Genomic DNA, 20,192 nt, shown 5'->3' with positions numbered 1-20,192 from the left:
CAATGCTCGCTGCAAGACAAAGATGGCATGCGAGAGAAGCAGAGGCAGGGCGGGGTGTCCTGTTTACAGCGCAGCTCTATTATCAGCCTAGTCCATTAGGCTGGGTTCAGCCCAGCCACACCTGGCTGCATATTCTAGACTCCCATCGCTAGCTGAGCATCTCCGATCTGGGGAGTGTGTTGGGGGGGGGACGACGACGTCCAGAACAGAACAGCTCGGAGATAAATGGGACCGGCACTATCTCGGACCACCAGTCTGGCAGCTGCCTCACATCTTCGGCTCCTCTGTCTGGGACAGCTCCTTTTTAATTCCCTAGTCTTTACACACTGAAAGAAGGTGGGGGCAGGGAATCAGCATTTTGGAGAGGAGGCAAAAAGGGGGGGTTCTGCTCCTTCTTCGCGCCCCCCCCCAATACTCAGCTGCATTGGCTCTCAGGAACGCAGGCAACATTCCCTTCCCAGCTCATACGACTGCAAGATGCAGAGAGCCAGAAAGAAAACACCTGGATAGAATTCAGTGGGCTGAATACATATGATCAATGTACAAAATGGAATATAATACTGTTGCATGCAATACAACCAGAGCCACAGGAGCTAGTGGGAGTCCCACATTTCCTTCTCCGCTTGACTTCTGCACTGTTTTTCACTAGCGGTGAAAGGTATCTGAACTGCTGCTGCTACTCATCTCAGCTTGACTCCAAAGCTGGGGAAAACTCATTTTTTCCTGGGTGGGGTAGAAAATTAATACGGTAATAAAAAGTGTTTCCCAAACTTGGGTCTCCAGCTACAACTCCCATCATCCCTGACCGCTAGGGTCCTGCTATCTAGGGATGATGGGAGTTGTAGTCCAACCAACACTGCAATAAAATATGAATTAATGCATGGGTAGCTGAGTTCTCTATTTGAGTGTGGGTGCGCATGCGCACATTCTTCTCCAGACAGTGTTCTGAGTGCTGGAAGTGTTTCATGCTGCTGCACAAACCAACTGTCTCATGTGCGGTCTGGTTCCATAAGTTTACCATGTGCTCAGGCATTCTTACATCATATTTATACGTGCAGCTAAGCATATGAATGCACGTTGCATACGAAATGAAACCTTAAACAGAAGCAACATTTACGTAGCCTGGAAGACTTTTCTCCTCGCAAGACCCATCAGCCTCAAGCAGCTGGAATGGCTGAGAAGTTGCTCAACGCTTCTGTCTAGGCAGGCCTTACAACCTTTGGATGATCTGACAAGCGCTCCCACTGTGGTTTCCATATACAGTATTGCAATACGCAACTGTGGGTTGCCCTTTTCTCATAGCGCGATTGTTTAAACCAAAACCATGATTGCAAAATAAAAGGTGCAGATTACTACAACAACCACAAGTCGTAAAATAGGTTGTGAACATTAGCTACACTAAAACAGGAGTACAGATACACAATTAGTAGCCGCCTTAGGGGAGCTGCCAAGTATAGCACAAGTTGCCGGGTATGACCAGATCATCTTTCTACAGTAGTTCGAAAGCATTGTATGTTTTAACTGTTAGCCACTTTTGAGTTTCTTCTGGCCAGGAGCTACCGTATTTGGATAAAAACAACAGAAGAATTATGCAGCTTTGGTTGATTACCCAAGAACTTTGACTGCCGTTATTAATTATTATTATTATTATTATTATTATTCACTGCATTCTGCAGGGAGCCACAGGGAGCAATAGTCCCAAGTCGCAGTGCAAAACCTTCTGACAAGAGTAGCACAAGGAAAAACAGCAACCTAGCAATGACCCAAAGAAAGTATTAACATTCCACGGAAACTTCCCATGTAGAGAAGTTCTTTCAGAACCACCACAAAACGAGCACCACAAATCTTCAACACCCGCAGCAAAGGAAACATCTGCACTACACCTTTATATAAGTAGCACCACACCCCTTTAAAAGACATTGCCTCCCCCAAATAATCCTGGGCGCCATAGCCTGCTAAGGATGATGTTGGGAGTTGTTCGGCGACCCCTGTTCCCCCTTGCAGAACTACAATTCCCAGAGTTCCCTAGGAAGAGGGATTGATTGTTAACTACCACTCTTGAGAACTGTAGCTCTGAGAGAGGAAAGGGGGGGAATCGTAACAACCACCAGCAGCCTTAACAAACTACTATTCCCAGGATTCTTTGGGGAAAACCATGGCTGTTTAAAGCAGTGTGCTACTGCTTTCAATGTATATAGCACAGATGGAGCCTATTATTATTATTATTGTGAGCAGCCTGGGTGCAACAAGGAAGCGGTAGTGAACAGACCCAGACCCTGGACACTGTTGAAACTCAGGAAAAATTGATACTCCACCCAGGCACGTATCCTACTGCTTACAGTTCCACTAGGCCCAGTAGCTAAAACGTCCAGCTCATAGTAGAGACACTCTTATTTTCCATTCTTTGCTAGGCAGGAGAAGAGCCAGCAGTTGTTCGGAATATAAAAGCTCTCTTCCATCAGCTCCATCCACCCACACCGGCGACGCAAAGTGGAATTTTTGTCCTTCGGCATCCAAACATTTCCACCCAGCCAAGAATACGCCCAATATGCACCATTTGGCAAGCAGCATCCCAACCGACCAACCAACCAGAAACCCCCACCCCTACATACACACACAAACACCCCTTACTAGCCAACATGCCTGGTGCTTCCAAAAAAAGGGGTGGGGGTGGTTCACAGTGGTTTCCCTCTCTGCTCTTGGACCGGTGCACAGCACCTAGGCTGCAAGGAAACTATTTGGCGGAGAGGCTCCAATGAAAACCCCCAGCATCAGATGGATGAGTCACCTCGGGTTTTTCTAACAGCAAGTTCCTGAAAAGTGAAATATCACCACAATGTGCTGCAAGCCAGAGAGAATTGCTCCCTTTGCCCTGGTTGAGAAGGGGATGACTGCCAACTACCGCTCATGTCTGTTCCAAAGCCTCTGCTTTGCTAGTTTCCATAACCTACTTTCTTATCAGCTGATTAGCAAGCAGGGACCAGTAGATTCTGCTGCTCCGTTTTAACTGCCTAGACAATCTCTGGGGCAGAAGCCTCGAGTCTTCTGGCCCAAACTACTCCCACTGATTCTATTTTGCTCCCAGGAATCCAGAGTTCCTGCACTGGGCGGGTGGGGAGGAGGCAGAAGCAGCCTTCTCTCCTCGACAGCGGCACTGAGTGGCACAAACTGCAGCAAGCAAGAACAATCACTGGGCACACGGGGAAACCCTAAGTGAGGAAGCCATCCCCAACTGCTCTCCTGGAGCAAATAGCATAGAGAAAACCGTAGTGCTTCTTCCACCAACCTCGATCGGTTTGCTTGGGTCCAACAGTCATTTGGATTCTCCCCCTTAGAACTGACTCCATCAAAATGCAATTGCACCAGGCTAAATCAGCAAAAGGGATGAGATAGCCAGGACGCACGATGTCAGATCAATGCAGGGACCAGCTGCCATTCACTCTGGGCTGTTCAAGAACACAGGAAGAGCCAATGAGCCGTTTAGTCCAGCGTCCCGTTCTCATAGTTGCCAACCCTGTGGGAAACCAGCTATCAGGATTCTAGCAGAAGAGCACTCTTCCAACCTGAGGTTTCCAGCAACAGGTATTCAGAAGCACAGCTGCCTCCAACTGCGAAGGCACAGCAAAAATAAAAAAGACCCATCATGGCTAACAGGCATGAGTTTGGAAGCCAGTCTCCAGCAAGAAACATGGGTAATGTTATGGAAAAGCTGGTGCCTGGATTTCCTTATGCCCCTCTTGTCACATGCCTCTGAGCTTGCAGTCCATTATTTCAAAGCCTTGAGTGCTTCAGCAGAGAGAGAGAGAGAGAGAGAACGAGAGAGAACAGTACAGTACAGTACAGGAAGCAATTGGTAAAATTCACCAGCCAGGGCTTATACTTAAGAGTGGAAGTCAAGAGGACTAAGGTTGGCAATGGACTTTGAAATGTCTTCTTGAGGAGCCACAGCCCACCCACACCCCCTATATCCAGGCAGGGGGGAGTAACTACTGGACAGAGAAGCTCGAGACGTAAGCACCTTTAAGAAAAGAGGGGGAGAATAAACTATGCCAACAGCATCCCCCTTGGGTGAGGTTCTTGGGGGGGTGGGGGTGAGCAGAGAAGGATAACTCTCATGCACCCTGCCTGCAGGGTGCTTCCTCCTCTACCAAGACCAGCAAGATCCTGTCTGCTCAGAAGCACAACCTATATTAGCAGTTTGTATGTCAGCTTTCACGGTACTGTTTCCATTAAGCGGTGACTAATATCTCTACTGTTCCGGCACAAATGCCCCATCAGGATCTCAGCTCTGCGTTTTAAGGGCTGTCAGAATGCCAGATTTAAGCCATCTGTGAAGGGATGATGCCAGGCAAGGCTGCTTGGCTCCCCCCCCCCCCGGTACACAAGAGGGTACTAAAGACATAGAAACGAGCGACTTGGACCTCAAACGCAGGAACAGTTGACAGATTCCCCCCCCCCCCCAGTTTACAGAACTGAGAGGAATTAGCTGGTGGCTCACACGGCAGAGTTTTACTCAACTCAGACCGAAACAAGCCTCACATTTTCCAGCTTGGTAAGAGAACAAGACCAGGACTGAAATCATGGTCTTCGTTAGCATCTACTCCACAATTAGGTGCCTTCTCGGAATCGAATGCACCAGCAACAGGCAGCTGTCACTGCCACACCCTGCCCGTCTGTTTCACGTTTAGATATCTAAAGGGTAAATAAAGAGAATAAATTTGCAGAACGACATGCTACACCAGGAGTGCAGAGTCCTTAGTCCTCCAGATGTTGCTGACTCCAACTCCCATCAGCCCCCACCAGCATGGCTGAGAGATGCAGTTCAGCAACATCTGGATTGCCCCCCCCACTGATGCTAGACACATGTGCATCTTATGAGTGTGCGCCAGTGGAGATCCCTAGGGGGAAGATAACCACCCACTATTCTCCACTAAGTTACCCTGCCCTAAAACTTGTTTTCCTCTCATACTATTAAAAGCTCAGATACAATATATAAGCTAGGGGGCAAATAGTTCCTTAAACAGAGCTTGCAGTTGCCAAAACAGAATGTCTAGTTGCCTTTTTGGGGGCACAACAACTCAAGCCTTATTTTTCAAATGACAGACTGGCTGTGACTGATTCTCAGTTAAACATCTCGCTAGTTCAGATGACAACCTTGAGCTAGGTCAGGCATCCCCAAACTGCGGCCCTCCAGATGTCTTGGCCTACAACTCCCATGATCCCTAGCTAACAAGACCAGTGGTCAGGGATTATGGGAACTGTAATCAAAAACATCTGGAGGGCCGAAGTTTGGGGATGCCCGAGCTAGGTTAAGAACCTTGAGAACTTTATCCAGGGACAGTCTACATATATAACTGCCTATTCCTTCTGTGTGTGTTTTTCCCCTGAATGGTGACACAGACTATTCTTCACAACTGAGCAGGGCAGTAGGGTGGGGTAAGTGAAGACAAGCTGCAACAATGAACTGTAAGTTTGTGCCATGCTTTTGCTCAGGCTGCACAGAAAAAGCATTCTGGTTCCTGAAATTCATTCCGATGGTGCAGATAAAATGTAACTGATAGAATTCTACGGGATGGGGTATTCGTGTGTGAAAACGGTCCAGATCCAATTATCCCCAGACCTGCACCTCCAGCTGGTGGAGATGTCAGGCACCATCCTGGTGCCCAGGGAACCTCACAAGTGGCTGATAGTCAGGTGCAAAATACCCCTGGCTAATTTCAAACACAGACGTCCAAAGGAGGTGGGGGACGGGACGGGACTTAGCAGTGCAGTGGTGTGTACACAGAAAGGTTAAGGGCATCTGTCCTCCAATGCTCCATTCCAACTCTTCCTGCTCCTCATGCTTCTGTGACCTAGAGGGAGAACCTCTGCCTGCCTTTTGTTGTGTTTGCAAGAAACATGCAATTGGGCCCCCCCAATCCCAGTACCAGTGTGCCAAGCCTGCTTTTGGAGACAATGAAACCTCCCCACCCGGGAGCGCAGACATACCGCATGCAGGGCAGCACTGTGGGTGCAACTCTGTTGCACGAGTGCTAGCATTCTCGGCCTGCTCACCTACAGCACTTTGTACCACTGCTGCCTATTTTGCACCCAAAGAGGCCCTAGGCAGGCAATAAAGGTGGATCCTTCTGCCCCCCCCCCATGCCATCCCCAAATGCATTTTATAATTAGCCAAAGAAGGCCATGCCCTACGACTGGCCCCTATCCTGCAGCCAGGATACCAGACGCGCGGCAGAGGTGCCAGTGGGTCAAACTCTGGACCTATGCTTCTTCTCTTGAAGGGACAAGTCCCAGCAACTGTATGGATCGAGGGGCTGCAATGGCAGCCACCAGACCTCATATAGAACTATCAAAAACTTGTTGGCTTTGCCCTCAGCCGCTGACTGAGCTTGCTGCAATGATAAAAAATTTTTCATAAACATCCTAATTGTGGAGTAAGAGAGAAAGAGACCACCGTGCAATGCTGAAATCAACACTCCTGCTGAAAGTGAAGTGGAAGATCAACTGAAGGGGTTTGGGGGGGGGAGTGTCTCTGCATATTAGGGGAGATGGGCGTATTATCCGTTTGATGCTGCAGCCAGGCCATAATTGTGCCAAACCCCCGAGTTGCTCCTCTATAATCTGGACCTAATGTAGCACTCCAATGATTTTATGACGGTTCAGGGCTTTTGGCAGCTGAAGAGATGCGTCTGTCATCTGGCGATGGGCATCTGGTGACTGCAGAGCACTCTGCTCTCAAGTTCTCTGCAGCAGCCTCCCTCAAAGCACAGGGACAGGGGAACCGCCTGGCCCAGAGCGGCTGGAGAGAAGGTACCAATGAGGGAATCTTTCACATAGGCATCAGGCACCATTTTTATCCTCGGTATTTGCAAGCAGCCTTTTGTACTATTTATAGCAGAAAGCGGTGCATACGTCTTAAATAAATCGAGGTGGCCTGAGCCGTTGGTGGAAAGAGGCGCGAACAGCTGAATTTCCTAGGTGGCAAAACACACACACACAAAAATATGAAAACTTTGGCTCAAAGCCTTTTTAAAAAAAGAAAAGGGTGAAGGGAGAGAATAACTTGCCTCCTTCTACTTTTGCTCCAATATATTCCAGTCAGTGTCTTGATGGGTTAGCAGATGGTAACTACGCTCTGTTGCGGTTGTGTTTGCAGGATATTAATGAAGATGGGGTGATCGTTTTAACGAGAGGCAAGTAAGAAAATGAAACGAAAAGGTGACTCAACAGGGCTTACATAATGTTGAGTTGCTTGCCCTGCGATAATAGAACGTTAACTTGCAGTGCTTACCTATTGTGTATGGATTTGATTGCGTCTCTTACCCTTTGGGGTTGCCCCAATGACAGCAGCCTGCTGTGCTTCCAAATGAGTAGGCTCAAGCTGTGGGAGTGGTCGGGTTCTTGCTCTCGATGGGCAGGGCTGGCTGGCATCTCCCAAGTGGTGTTGTTTTCCAGGTGCAGCAGAGCAGGGCTGGGGAATCTAAGGTCGCTACCCATCTCCAGCCAGCAACAGTCCTCCCACTGCTACCTGCCTTCTCTTGGCAGCCACTTTTCTGTTCATGTGCCTAGACAAGATGGTGGCATTCAGCGTTCAAAATTTACCAAGTGCATTTTGCACCTGCTGATCAGCCACCTGCGGCCAAGTGAAGATGCCCAGGTGCCAGGATGGTGCCTGATGTCTCCACCATCTGGAGGCACATGCCTGGGGATCCTTGCATCGTGACCGTTTTCACACTAGCAACATTTCCTGTAGAAGAATTCTGCTATATTTTGTCTGCACAATCAGTATTAATTACCAGGAGTCAAAGAGCCATATTGAAAAAATATGACTTTCGAGCCATCTGACTCGAAAAACTGCAACTAGACATTCCATTCTGGCGACTGTAACCCTGGTTTAAGCAGCCATTAGGCACCTTGAGCTAGTGATAATCCTCCCATGATTCCAACCCTCTCCAAATGAAAACAGGACTGTGGTTTCCTCTTCCTCCTTTTCCATTCTCGTGCTCAACAACTTTAGGATGGCTAACCACCTAACCGGGGGAATAACCGCTACCACCACAACCCTACAGGATTTTAGTGCTTCTGGGCCCGTTGCCAGGGTTGTGCGAGCACCAGGATTGGGGGCTAGCTGCCAGAGTTTGAACAGAAGCCGGAAGCAACGTTTTCACATAGTGTGCAAGGCTGAACTGTGTCGCCCAACGCGTGTGTAACCAAGGAGGCAGAATGCTGAGCTCAGAGCTAGCTCCTCATTTCCGCAGGAGCTGTGGCACGAGGGGCTGCAGGGTGAATGGGCTTTCTCTGTCCCCCGCAGGCTCCCTAAAGCTGAGGAAGGCAGGGTGGCGGGCAGAGCAGCTTGGTGGCGAACGTCAAGGTGATTTCTCACGCCCACTTCCCTTCGCCCCACACAGAAAGAAAAAGCACAGGCTGTGCCCACTGTATTCACCACCACAGGGAACATTTTTTTATATTAATTCTACTCCATCTACCACCTCTGCCCAGGTGCCAGGAGCACACACATCCTATGCAAAGCAGGCCGAGAGCTTCTTTTTTGGCTGCATGCGAGCCTATTACCTGCCTTGCCATCTCATATTCCTTTCTTTCTACCCACTCAGCCTGAAATATAAATTCCCATGCCTCTAAGGCACTGCGTGTACTTTCCCTGGCACGGCAATAACTACTTTCTGCAAATGGGAGTCATTTGTCAAGGCCCTCTGGTAACCGAGGTAGTATTTTTAAAAAGGGAACACACAAAAAACACACCTCGCTCCTAACTAGTACAGCATTAACGTCAGCACTGGAGTCGGAACTAGATAATGAAAGAGAAAATGGGATCCAAGGGATCAGGTCTCACTGGAAACAGATGGCATTTCCCAGCCTCCTAATTTTGATAAGCAGCCTTGAGGGGATCTAAATCTTGCAACGCTGCTAATGCCTTGTAGGATCTGTGTGGATCTCTGGAGCAATTCTGCATTTTCCATTTGTTGCGCTGGTAATAAGAGGAAACAGAAGCAGACATGTGTTTAAACTTGGATCTGCCACGATCTTGCATGTGCGTGCATGTGCGTGGGAGGGGGGCAATTTAAAGAGCAAAGCAGGAATGCAATCTCTCCACTGCCTATCCTTTTTGCTTCTCAAAGAGTAACCTCCTCCCCCCCCCCCCCCGCTTTTATGGGTTTCTGCAAATCTGGGTGCAAACACTCAAATCTCCTGGCATCAAGCATCATCTGACCCTGAGCTCTCGGTTCCTTATTTAAACACACTTAGCTTGTATTATGTACACAAACACAAGTGAAATCTACACTTCTGTATTCCCCTTTAAGCTGACAAACACATGCCCTGAACTCCAGCCATTTTGCTGATAGGAATGTTGTTACATGAGGGTCCCCAGGATGCCTTTGTCCACCAGAGGGGAGAAACACTTTCTCTCTAGGAAGAGTTTCTCTATGTGTGCAATGCAGGGTCTGAAAGGAATTACTAGGGAACAGAGGGTGTTTTTACAGAACACCCCCTTGCTAGGACAGAGATCATGGCTGTGATGTGTGTCAGCTGCTCAAAATAAGGCACTAAGGAGTTATTCAGTCTTGTCCCACAGCACACACATCCTTACTTTTTAATACTGGAATTAAATTCCTTCAGTTCAGATCTCACCATTAGCTCCCTTAGGTGATTCACAAAGTAAGAAAGATACGCTCATTTCAAAAGGGGAAATGGAAGAATGCAATCCTTTTTTTTTTATTCAAACAACTTATTAGGATGGGTTTCAATATTTTCAAAGGAAAACTTGGCATCAATACACTAATAAAACAGATATAAGGTATACCTATTATGAATTAAATGGAGAGCAGCTAGGCCAGAAATTGGGGAAATTTCTTTTGGAGTCTGGCCATAACATTGCACTCGACTGATTTCATTACGGTCCTGCCTTTGGCAACTGAAAATAATGCATTTGTCAACTAAGGATGGGACAGCTGCCGACCTCAGAGAATCCTGACTTGCTGTGTGCTGTCTGGGGGAGTTTAGCAAGTTGTCATAAGCTGCACATGGAGCAAGAATAGACAGGATTCTATAAGCTAGCAGCCCAGTGTTATTAACCCCCCCCCCATGATCATAAAACCCTACCAATATAGTTTAAGTGGTAAATATGTTTAGCAGTGTTTCCAATAAGATGCACATCCACCAAAGTGGTCAAAAGGCAACCTGTTTTAAGGCAACTGCTGTGATCAGAACCACCCTCATTGACGTTTCTTATTGCTAGAGATAACGGCAAAGTGAGGTTGTTGGTTTGTTGTTTTTTTAAAAAAGCATCCAAAAGCTGGATCAATGAATTCTGATGTGACAGCTAATATAGCCTTGCCGAGCCTCAGCCATTAGATCAAACCAGAACTCCCTGAAAGAACTCCTTTGCCAGCAAGCTGAGCAACAGATTCCAAGACTAAAACGTGCAGAGGTGAAAATACTTCACTCAAAATGCACTGTTTCCTCAACTTATAAAAACAACAACACAACACTATAAAGTGTTCTGGCGTACACTTTGGGATAGGCCTGTAAGAACACATACAGTAATACAGTCCTGCAAGAGTACAATCTGAACAAACAACTGTTAGGGCTTTATTTTCACAGTTCAGTCTCCCTCCTTAGGGGAGCTTGCACAAGGTGTTAGGTACATATGAACTGCAACAGGTGCATATGATCTGGTACTAGGTACTCACCCCAAGATTAAACAGCCATGGCTTTCTATTCTTTAAAACAGTAACTCAAGCAAACCACAAGAGCAGTAAAGGAAAATCAGTAAGCCAAGCTAAGCTCCCCACAGAATAAGAGAAGCCCAGCTTCCCAAAGCACAAACACACAGCGTCTATACGCCCTAGAGAAGAATTTAGAGGAGGGGAATAGCAAGAGACTGAGGTTGCCACAGGCAAAGGCACATCCTTATCTCAGTTTCCAACTCCTGATCGATCCATCATGCAAATGCGCCGAGAGTTTTAGCTCCTGCTTTTTGCGGTTATGTACAGAATCATCTGCTGAATAGGCTAACCATTTTGTCTGCAAAGAAACATTGGCCACGAACTGGCTAGTGTTAAATCAAGATGACCCAAATACAGTTGCCTCCCCCCCCCCCAAAAAGAAAACCCTGCAGAGAAAGGAGGTGGTAGCATATCATAGTAATTGAATCAAAGTGCAGCAGAGGGGGGGGGGGAAGAGTGTTATAATTGGGCATCTCTACTGCCCATCTCTGCCAAAGTTCTGTCCTGCTCCGCCCCCCCCCCGTTTTCCCAAACTAAATCTTTCTCCTGTCCCACCTACATTAAGCTCCTACCTTGTTCCTTAGCCATTTATCATAGCCAAGTACACAGAATACATAGCAGAACACCTTGCTACTGCTCCCCCCCTTACTTCCGTATCCCTCCCCAGGTGCTTGCTGCTCCCTCCATTTTACAACACAGAAGCCATCAGCTGCCACTGCTCCTCACTAATCTTGGCCTTACTTATCTACACCCACTGTTTGACCTGCCCTATAGCTTCCTCTGTTCCAAGACCATTTGCAAATGTTTTTACAAATCCCCACCTGTTCAAGCAGCCTCCATTTTCACAGCCCAGGAAAGCCACTAAATATTCCCTCCAAGAGCTGGAACTGCTTGGTTCCACCTGCAGCAGCTCCATCAATTATTAGTCCTTTTTAAAAAAGATGCCACAACTCTTGTTTTTGTTGCAACAAGCTACCATGTCTCCCCCTCTGGAAGCTGACTTTTCCCCCACATCCAACTTTTGTCCCATCCCATTTTTTCACCATATACGTGTTTTCATACCTTCTTCCACATAGGCATCCTAACTTGGACCACAAGCAGAGCTCCAGCCTGCAGTGCAAGAAGCTCCAGGGAACACCCCCACCCCCAAAACAGCACCGCCCATCCTCTTCCTCCACACCCACTTTGTTTTAAGCTGCTCTTTTCTGAGCCTTCTTTCAGCTGTGCAACATCCCTTTTCCCCCCTTCAAAATAATACAACTCTGGCTGCATTCCAAAGCACAGCCACATCATATGGCAACAATGATACTTGCAGCCTATTAATCTCCAACGTTGTGTTGTTGTTTTAACCTTCTCCAACACTCGAAGCGTAGGCCTTTTTCAGGGGAGTTTTCCACCAGGCTCCCGAATATCCTTTTTTGGTGTGGACACAGCCAACCCACCCACCAACAGTATATGTACGCAGGATTTTTTGAGGGGTGTATATGTTGGTTCATCCCAATTTGCATTACTTTACAGTTACTTGATGGAAGAATCTCTCCTGGAGCTTTTGCTGCCTGTTCAACGCAGCAACTGCAGATTGCCTGAACTCAATCATGCTTAATAAGCTTATTGTCACCTGTAAGGGGGGGTCCCCCTCATTTTTCACACCCTGCCCCCCAGGACTTAACTTTCGCCCCTTCAACTCCACAGACTAATCCCCCTCCGATGAAGGGCAACATACAAATTTAATAATAATTGCCCGACTACTTCAACCCCCTCCTTTCTTTGCACCGTATTATTTTAAGAGCGACTTGCACCCATTGCTTTCTCAGCCCCCCCCCCCAACTCATCACTTGCCCTAATGCACCGCTTTCTCCAACACGGCTCCCCCATCTTACTTTTTCCTCTCTACTGCACCCCACCCAGCTGCTCAGCCCCCCAACAGCCCTCAGAAACGCGTACTTTCCCCTTTCTACCCCCCTCCCATCTCGAACTTACCGGTTTTGTTCCCCTTCCTTAAGTTTGCTTGCTTGCCCACCTACGGCCCCCAACCTGCTGCCCCTCAGGCAACTACCTACCCTGTCCCCACTACCACCAGGTAGTTAGGCCTAGCCAGGTCTAGTTTAACGGACGCCCCCCCCCCACAGTTACCTGCCCGGCCCCCATCTCCGCCTCGACGGTGCTGCAGCTGGAAGGGGACGGTGGCCCTGAGCGGCTGCAGCCCGCCCCGGCAACACGAGGAGGTACCTGCTGCCATGTACCAACCCCGCCACCTTCAAAGCTCCACGGGCGAGGTGGTCTCGGCGGCAGCAGCTTCCCGAGCGCCCGGCGGCTGCTGCAGACCCTCTCGCGCCGCCTCCGCCGCCGCGACTGAGCCGCCCGCGGGACGCCCCTGGCACAGCGTCCCCTTTTCAACGCACTAGGGGCGGGGCCCCGCATAGTGGATGCCGATCATTGGCCAGGGGAGTTGGGCTGGGCAGGGTCCCCGGTAAAAGACCACGCCCACAGGACCGCCCCCTATGCCTGCCCGCACCGCCGCTAGCTGTGAACAGGACGGAGGGCCAATGGGGAGGCTTCGGGCTTCTTGCACGCAGCGCGCGACCTCCTCCTTCTCCTGCAGGTTTGCTTAAGTTAAGACGGTCTCCCATAGACTTGTGCTGGTAAGGCTCCTATGCAAGGCTGCTCGGCTTCGAGTTGTGGTGGGGTTTTGTGTGCTTGCCCAAAAGGTAGAGGCGGGAGCGAGAGAAAGGCAGGGTTGGGTTTTTTTTTTTAAAATGCAAGCTGCGATTCGACCGAGCAAAGCAGCACTCCCCCACGCCCCCAGGAAAAAACAACAACAACCAACCCCCGAAAGGAAACAGCTGGCGTTCCTTCCAAATTTACCTTTTATTTCGTGTGGAAAATGGGGTTTGGACACATGGGCGTAGCCGGGGGGGGGACTGCCCCCCCTAAATCAAGTAAGTACTGTAAATCAAGTAAGTACTGTAAATCAAGTAAGTACACATTGTAGAAAGACGTTGACAGATTTTTCAGTGCACAAGGGGTCAAAAGAAAGACATTTAAAACAATTGTTGTTGAGACATTTTATTCCGAATCTGCTAGACAGAGCCAGGCAGAGGATGATGACAGGTGGGTGTCCTGCTCCCCCCCCCAAAAAAAGCATAAATCCTGGCTACACCCGTGGTTTGGCAACATGGTGGTTATTAGCAGTGGAGCATGTCTTAATCAGCAGAAATGTTTCTGCTCAAGAGTGCCGCACCCCCTCCATAAAGCTTGCTCCAGGATTTGGGGAGGAGAGAGCTCTTAAGGAAATAGCCATGGGACCCAAGCAACAGTTGGAATCCAGCTGTACAGTGGTACCTCGGTTTATGAACACAATTGGTTCCGGAAGTCTGTTCATAAACTGAAGCGAACTTTCCCATTGAAAGTAATGGAAAGTGAATTAATCCGTTCCAGATGGGTCTGCGGCGTTTGTAAACCGAAAATTCGTAAACCGAGGTGTTCATAAACCGAGGTTCCACTGTATTTGGGAGTAGTAAAGTTATCTGGTTTCCCATCCCCACTGTCGGGTCTTGACTTGTAAGAACACTGAGCTTGAGCGTTGACTTGTAACACAGAACCAGCAGCCCGAGGAGAAGCAGCCTTAACATTCGTTTCTGCATACAAAGAAGGAACATGGATATTGTCACAAATCACTAACCCATATGCTATCGCTGGCATGCTCTGTCCCCACCAACAGCCTCTAAATGCAGAGGCCCTGACAATACAACCCTACCTGTAACCAATGATCTCTCTCTCTGGGCCTACTAGGCATGTGACAAGATGGCAAACACAGCTCCCGGAGGAAGCACAGGCGTTGCAGGAACACTGACAGAAACTAGGCCAAAATTAGTGCCAAGTATACAAAGTGAACAGTGGAATGGCAAATAGATGGGAGCCTAGGAGAGGAACTGGTTTGCACTGGTGCAGGAGACAGTGCACTTGGCAGTCAGATGAGATGGAGTGCAATATTGGACTGTTAAGGAGCAAAAGTTCAGCACTTCTTAAGTTTAACCATTACCGGTAAATGTCAAGGTGGGGAGCAGTTTTTCCCTTCTCAGTTTACTTGGAAGTCTGAACTCTCCCTGCATTCTTAAACATAATGAGGCAAAGCCTCCTTTCTGACCATTTTGCTATTACAGGTAAACAAGCGAGTTGTGACTGGGAGGAGGAAGTCAAAATTCCCAAACAAGGGGAAGCTTTCCAATTGCATCCCCAAGCAAACAAAGGAACAAATTAAAGGAGCTGTGCTAAAATCTGGGAGTGCAGTAAGTCATGTAAAGAGCCTCTTCCTTATTTATTTATTGATGCTTTATTATTTTGATTATTATTTTGAAAGGCATTTTTACCTTTTACAGTACTAGTCTTCTCTGGAGTGTCTGCAAAGTAGCTGATGTGGTGTGTCTATCTCTTAAAGAAGCTAGAGCAGACTCCATGAAGCCTAAAGGAGATAAGAGGCAGGGAGAAAGTAGCAGCAGGTGCTCCTGTTTCTGCAAGACAACTTCCTTGCATAGTAGCTCAAGATAGATTATTTATGGACCAACCTACGCTCTCCCCCCCCCCTCTAATTTGTAAAGAGCCAGACAGTATACTGTACAAGAAAGACTTGCCAAGTGATTCACAGGTCAGCACTGGCCAGAGAAGTCGACACCTAGCATATTTATTTGCACATAAATTCCTTTGAAATGAATGGGCCTTGTTTCCATACAAGTGTGTTGAACACTAAAGCCTTGAGGCTGCTATGCACATGTACTTAGATGTGACTAACGTGCCGATTTTGAATTGTTTCACTGTCTTACAGTATTTACATTTATTTTATTTTTATAGTTTTATTCTGTTACAAGCTGCCACCCTGGACTCTATTAATGCTTGTCAGTAAACAAAATAAAAACCTACTTCAGTCTCTGGTCCTGACCAAATAAAAACAGAGGGGCAGCCATAATAAATCAGTTGCAATAATAACTTTCATTTTGTAGCACCTTAAACTAAACAATGTCTTAACATTTAAGGAACCCAAAGTCTGTTGTTATGTGGAAGTCCCACTTAACTTAGTGCAATTTATTTCCAAGTAAATATTCAAAAGACTAGTGTGCACAATTTATTAATGTCCCAGAAATGCCTACACCTAAAGTGGGTCATGCAACAATTGTTTAAAAAAGAAAGAAAAATGGGATGGAGAAAGGGGACAGCGTACACTAAAAATTTACGTTAATTCCACAGTTTGAATTACTCCCAAGAGACCCAGCCAAGATGGCCAATGTCAGGGATGATTGGAGTTGTAGTCCACCAACATGGTGGGCACCAGGCTCCCAAGTCCTTGTTCCAGTATGACTGTAGTGTGCATGTGCTTGAGAGGAGCTGCACATCTTAAAATGTAGGTCCTAGATCTGGACACCTTGCACTTCCTTGCATCAGAGCTACCCACTTGCAAATGATTCTTATGTTAGGCTCTTATGCCTTTGGAACAACCCCCAATGTAATCCAAATAAAAGGAAGAGCGATAGCTTCTGCCTATCAGAACACCGTTGTAGTTTTGCCTAGGTAAGGAGATAGACCAGGGCAGCACTTGGCTTTTGTATTTTCAGAAATGAGGAATTAGCCATTGTATTTTTTGCCCTCCTAGTAGGCCTTGGTACAAGTCTCCATATCATAGCCTCAATTGAAAGTCTGCTACCACCTCCCGCATTCCATGTTAAGATTCTTACCAGTTGCAACCTTTACCACTAGCCTCCTCCATTTTTGTCAGCCTGATGAAGGGTTCTGGAGAACTCGAAAGCTTACCACACTATCTTGTGACATTTTGGTCGGCCTAAGAAAGGTATGACCCCAGCAGCATTTTGGATTATGTCTTAAGGACCAAAACTGCTGCTTTGCTTTTTGTGGCACCCCGGAGTATATTATAATGATGAAGATGCATTCCTTATCCTGGTTTTATGGTTAGACTGCTGACCTACTCCCTCCCACGTCCTCTCTGCACTATATCCTGTCTCCACCCACTCACACAGTTCAGGATTATAGTGCAGCTGAGCCATTTGACCTCATTGCATCAATGACGGTCCAAGGGCAAGAACACTGAAGTTAGCATCCCACCCCCCAGCTGGGCGACACTTTCACACCAAACAGGCTCAGAGCCTTTAGCTCCCTTTGGGGGTTGAACCACCATAAATTTAGCATTTGTGTTTTTAACTGCTTGTGTATGCATCTGGCTTTAACAAGTTTTCAGATTTTGAGAGACATAAATTCAACTTGCTGATAAATTGTATGCCTAGTTAAGACGGTGGGGAGCTCACCCATGGGTATGAGTAAGCTAAGTAGCACTAAGACAAGATAGGCTACTGATAGCTTGGATTTCAATATCAAAACTCTACTCATACTTGATTACAACACTATTACTGTACTAAATTCCAACCTTATTATCTGTTACTGTAATCCAACTTTATTCAGGAATCTGGATAGAGGATACATGGATTAGACTCACAAAGCATCTCAAACAGACTTTCTATCCCACTGTCTGAGGAGTGTGACAAAAACTTTTTTATTCTACTTTGATTTTATTTTTTATTGTTTATTTTTAAACAGGGGGTTTATTTTTAAACTGACCCAGTTGTTTATGCTCCTCCCATGCACTGTTTTACTGTTTATGTACCTGTATCATGTTTTTTTAAACTGCAATAAAAATGAGATTTTAAAATCTGGGACCCATTTGGGGCTAAAAAGATGGGGGGTAGAAATGTTGTGTGTTTGTTGGTTGGTTTTCCCCCTTATATGAAGTTTTGAGTCAAATGCACCTACAGGGTATCTCATAGGGTATCTGAGTAACATGAATGGTGGTGACTGGAGTGGCCCCAAGCTAGTTTTATACACACAGGAGTTCTTTCTGCTTGAGCTGAAACAAAGCTGTGGGGCATACATTCTATTGGCAAATAAAGGCACAATATCTCAGGAAACAGTAGGGATGGCTCAGGAGCATATGTTCTGTGGGCATAAGGGTTCTATGAACTTCATCTGAACCTCTGAAATGAATAAGGCACTAGGAACTGAAAGTACAGAATTTAGAACAAGCCTCAACTGCAGGGTAGTTGTAAGGACAAAAAATACAAATACACACTATATTTGAAGCACGTCCCCACCCCCAGCACAAGGAATTCTGGGCACTGTAGTTTGTTAAGAGTTGCTGAGAATTCTCACTCTGAGGTATAAACTACTGTGCCCAAAATTCTCTGAGATAAAGAATGTGCTTTAAAGATAAGTTTGTTTGCAACTGTAGTCTGATTCTAAACAGCTAGTCAAGAGCGTGGTGTGGATAATATTGAGGTTGCAGGTTCGATCTCTGTATGGGACAGCTTCATATTCCTCCATTGCAGGGGGTTGGACTAGATGATCCCTAGGATCCCTTCTAATTCTACAATTCTAGGTTTTTAGGAAGACTCTGAATTAAGCACCAACCTATCCATGCCTACTTGGTGGTGGGAGAACCCACTTCAATGGGGCTACTTCCAACCAAACAAGCTTAGGAACAGGCTGCAAATCTCAAGTAAGGCTTACAATTCATTACAGTAAAAGATTTGTGTGCAGGCTTCTTAGATGTAAGCCCCACAGAACACAGCGGTACTTCCTTCTGCAAAGGCATGCATACAAGGCTGCCAAACCTGTTCTTTATAAAGGCACTATATTTAATAACGATTTGTGTTTTAGTTGATTGACATATGAATAAAGCAATATCATTTAGTTTAGATTATGCATGCTGCTATAGTATATACTATTAGGGGACTTCTCTATTACTGTAAGTTAAAAAGCAAGGTTTTTCAGAAAACTGTGCACGACCTGACACTCCCCCCATGGTACTGTATTAACTTTTTTTTAAAAAAAATGCATTGCCCAATTAGTCAGAAGTTTGAAACTAATTAATCGACATAATCAGTCAACGAGATGGAGCCTTAGATTCAGTAATTCAGCCATTTGTAACTTCTCCAACATCCCAAGGGTTACTGAAAGAGACAATCGCGCACCTTTTCCTTACGCATAGGGGAAGCACCACCTCCGTTGCCCAAAGTAAAGATGGTTCTTCCACCACGAAGAACGCAGGCTGGGCCCCTAACCAAAGATGGCGGATCCAGCATCGGGACGAGTGCGAACCGCACTGCACTTGAGGTCGGTCGACCTCGAGTGCAGGAAACCACAACGGCGCCCGCCTCAAACATGGCCGCCTCCGCTATAGCGAGTGGAGGAGCTGCCCACAACCAAGATGGCCGCGGCACTTCACCGGCGACTGGTTCTCCGAGGCGCCAATCCCGACTCCAAGATGGCGGAGCGCCGTCGGCGTGAGGTGAGGTTAGTCTGCGTCACGTGACAGGCAGGACGGGGGTGTGTGTATCCCCGTCGTGTGTCCCGGCGGAAGAGTGAAGGGAGTCGGCTGAAAGGTCGCAGCTGGAGGGAAAGGGAAAACAAAGCGGCGCGGCCTAGCGCTGGAGAACCGGAGATACGCCAGTCACCACGGATACAGCCGGAGCCAACGCGGCGGCCGGGGCGCAGCCACCCTCGCTGCCTCCGCCGCCTCCTCCGCCGAGGATGTCGCGTAGGAAGGTGAGAGAGCGCAATCCGAGCTAAACCCCCTTCCCGTCTCTTCTCCTTTAGCTGCATAGACCGTCAGGCTCGAAAACCAGTTAAAAACGTAGGCCTTCAAGCCCCTGCTTCATCTTGTGTCTTGATTGGTCGCCGCTGCCTCCCGCCGCAACTTCAATGGCCATCTTCGCCATCAGTCAAGCGCAGCCCCCACCCTCAACGGTTATTTGTTTCCCTCCACCCTTTCGGTGATTGTTGTGTCCCGCCTCCTTTCGTTGCTCATTGGCTCTGCGGCTGAAATGCCATTGGCTGCTTTCCCTATCACTTCCTACTGGCGCGGTTTTCTTTTCCCCTCCTCCTCCGTCGCTCCTGTTCCCAACGACTTCATACTTGGCTAGGTGCCTTGGGAGCGGGTGTTTAAGTAGCTGCTGATTGGCCGGGCATTCTGGCCTGAATTGGCGTCCACGGGGTCCCGCCCCTCTCTTCTTTCTCCGTTTCCCATTGGGGGACAGGGTCGCGTAAAGGTCCTCCTACTCGCTGTTATGATTGGAGGAAACGGAAAATGGCATAGAGGGTTCAAAACAGAGCAAGCAAGATTGACTGAGCCATGGAGATGGGTAACAGCCATGGCTATAGTTTTGTGCTTACTTGGGTGTAAGTCCCATGGAATTCAGTAGGGCATGCTTGTAAGTCAATCTTACAATCGGTCTGCATGTATAAAAGGATTGATCATTCTGGCTGCAAACCCAAGGCTCTTTTTTGCCACTATCTAGTTTTAAGTACAGATAGAATTAGTTTTATTTCAGGAGAGTAGGAATTGTACACATTTTAGAGGACTTTTCATAGTCTCTTACAACAAAGGAA

General features: G+C 47.4%; 2 protein-coding genes across 6 annotated transcripts in view; one reads left to right on the top strand and one right to left on the bottom strand.

The window, feature by feature from the left end:
* The window catches only part of FAM117A (family with sequence similarity 117 member A), a 37,573-nt gene extending 24,456 nt beyond the window's left edge, over positions 1–13,117 (bottom strand). For 2 of the 3 annotated variants that reach the window (XR_009558449.1, XM_035135409.2), the window contains exon 1: positions 12,879–13,117. Coding sequence is in view for 1 of the 3 variants with exons in the window: in XM_035135409.2 (XP_034991300.1) it covers positions 12,879–12,984 (106 nt within the window). In the remaining 2 variants the exon portion in view is untranslated. The remainder of the gene's footprint in view (positions 1–12,878) is intronic. The other variant, XR_009558450.1, reaches the window with a different exon arrangement.
* Positions 13,118–17,927: 4,810 nt separating this feature from the next.
* The window catches only part of KAT7 (lysine acetyltransferase 7), a 31,700-nt gene continuing 29,435 nt past the window's right edge, over positions 17,928–20,192 (top strand). Inside the window, exon 1 of one of the 3 annotated variants that reach the window (XM_060281425.1) lies at positions 17,928–19,349. In XM_060281425.1, coding sequence (XP_060137408.1) covers positions 19,335–19,349 — 15 coding nt within the window. In that variant the 5' untranslated portion in view covers positions 17,928–19,334. The remainder of the gene's footprint in view (positions 19,350–20,192) is intronic. The other 2 variants (XM_035134876.2, XM_035134877.2) reach the window with 2 other exon arrangements.

This window comes from Zootoca vivipara, chromosome 13, assembly GCF_963506605.1.
Source record: "Zootoca vivipara chromosome 13, rZooViv1.1, whole genome shotgun sequence".
NCBI classification, from domain to species: domain Eukaryota; kingdom Metazoa; phylum Chordata; class Lepidosauria; order Squamata; family Lacertidae; genus Zootoca; species Zootoca vivipara.
This window is presented reverse-complemented; position numbering and strand designations above follow the sequence as displayed.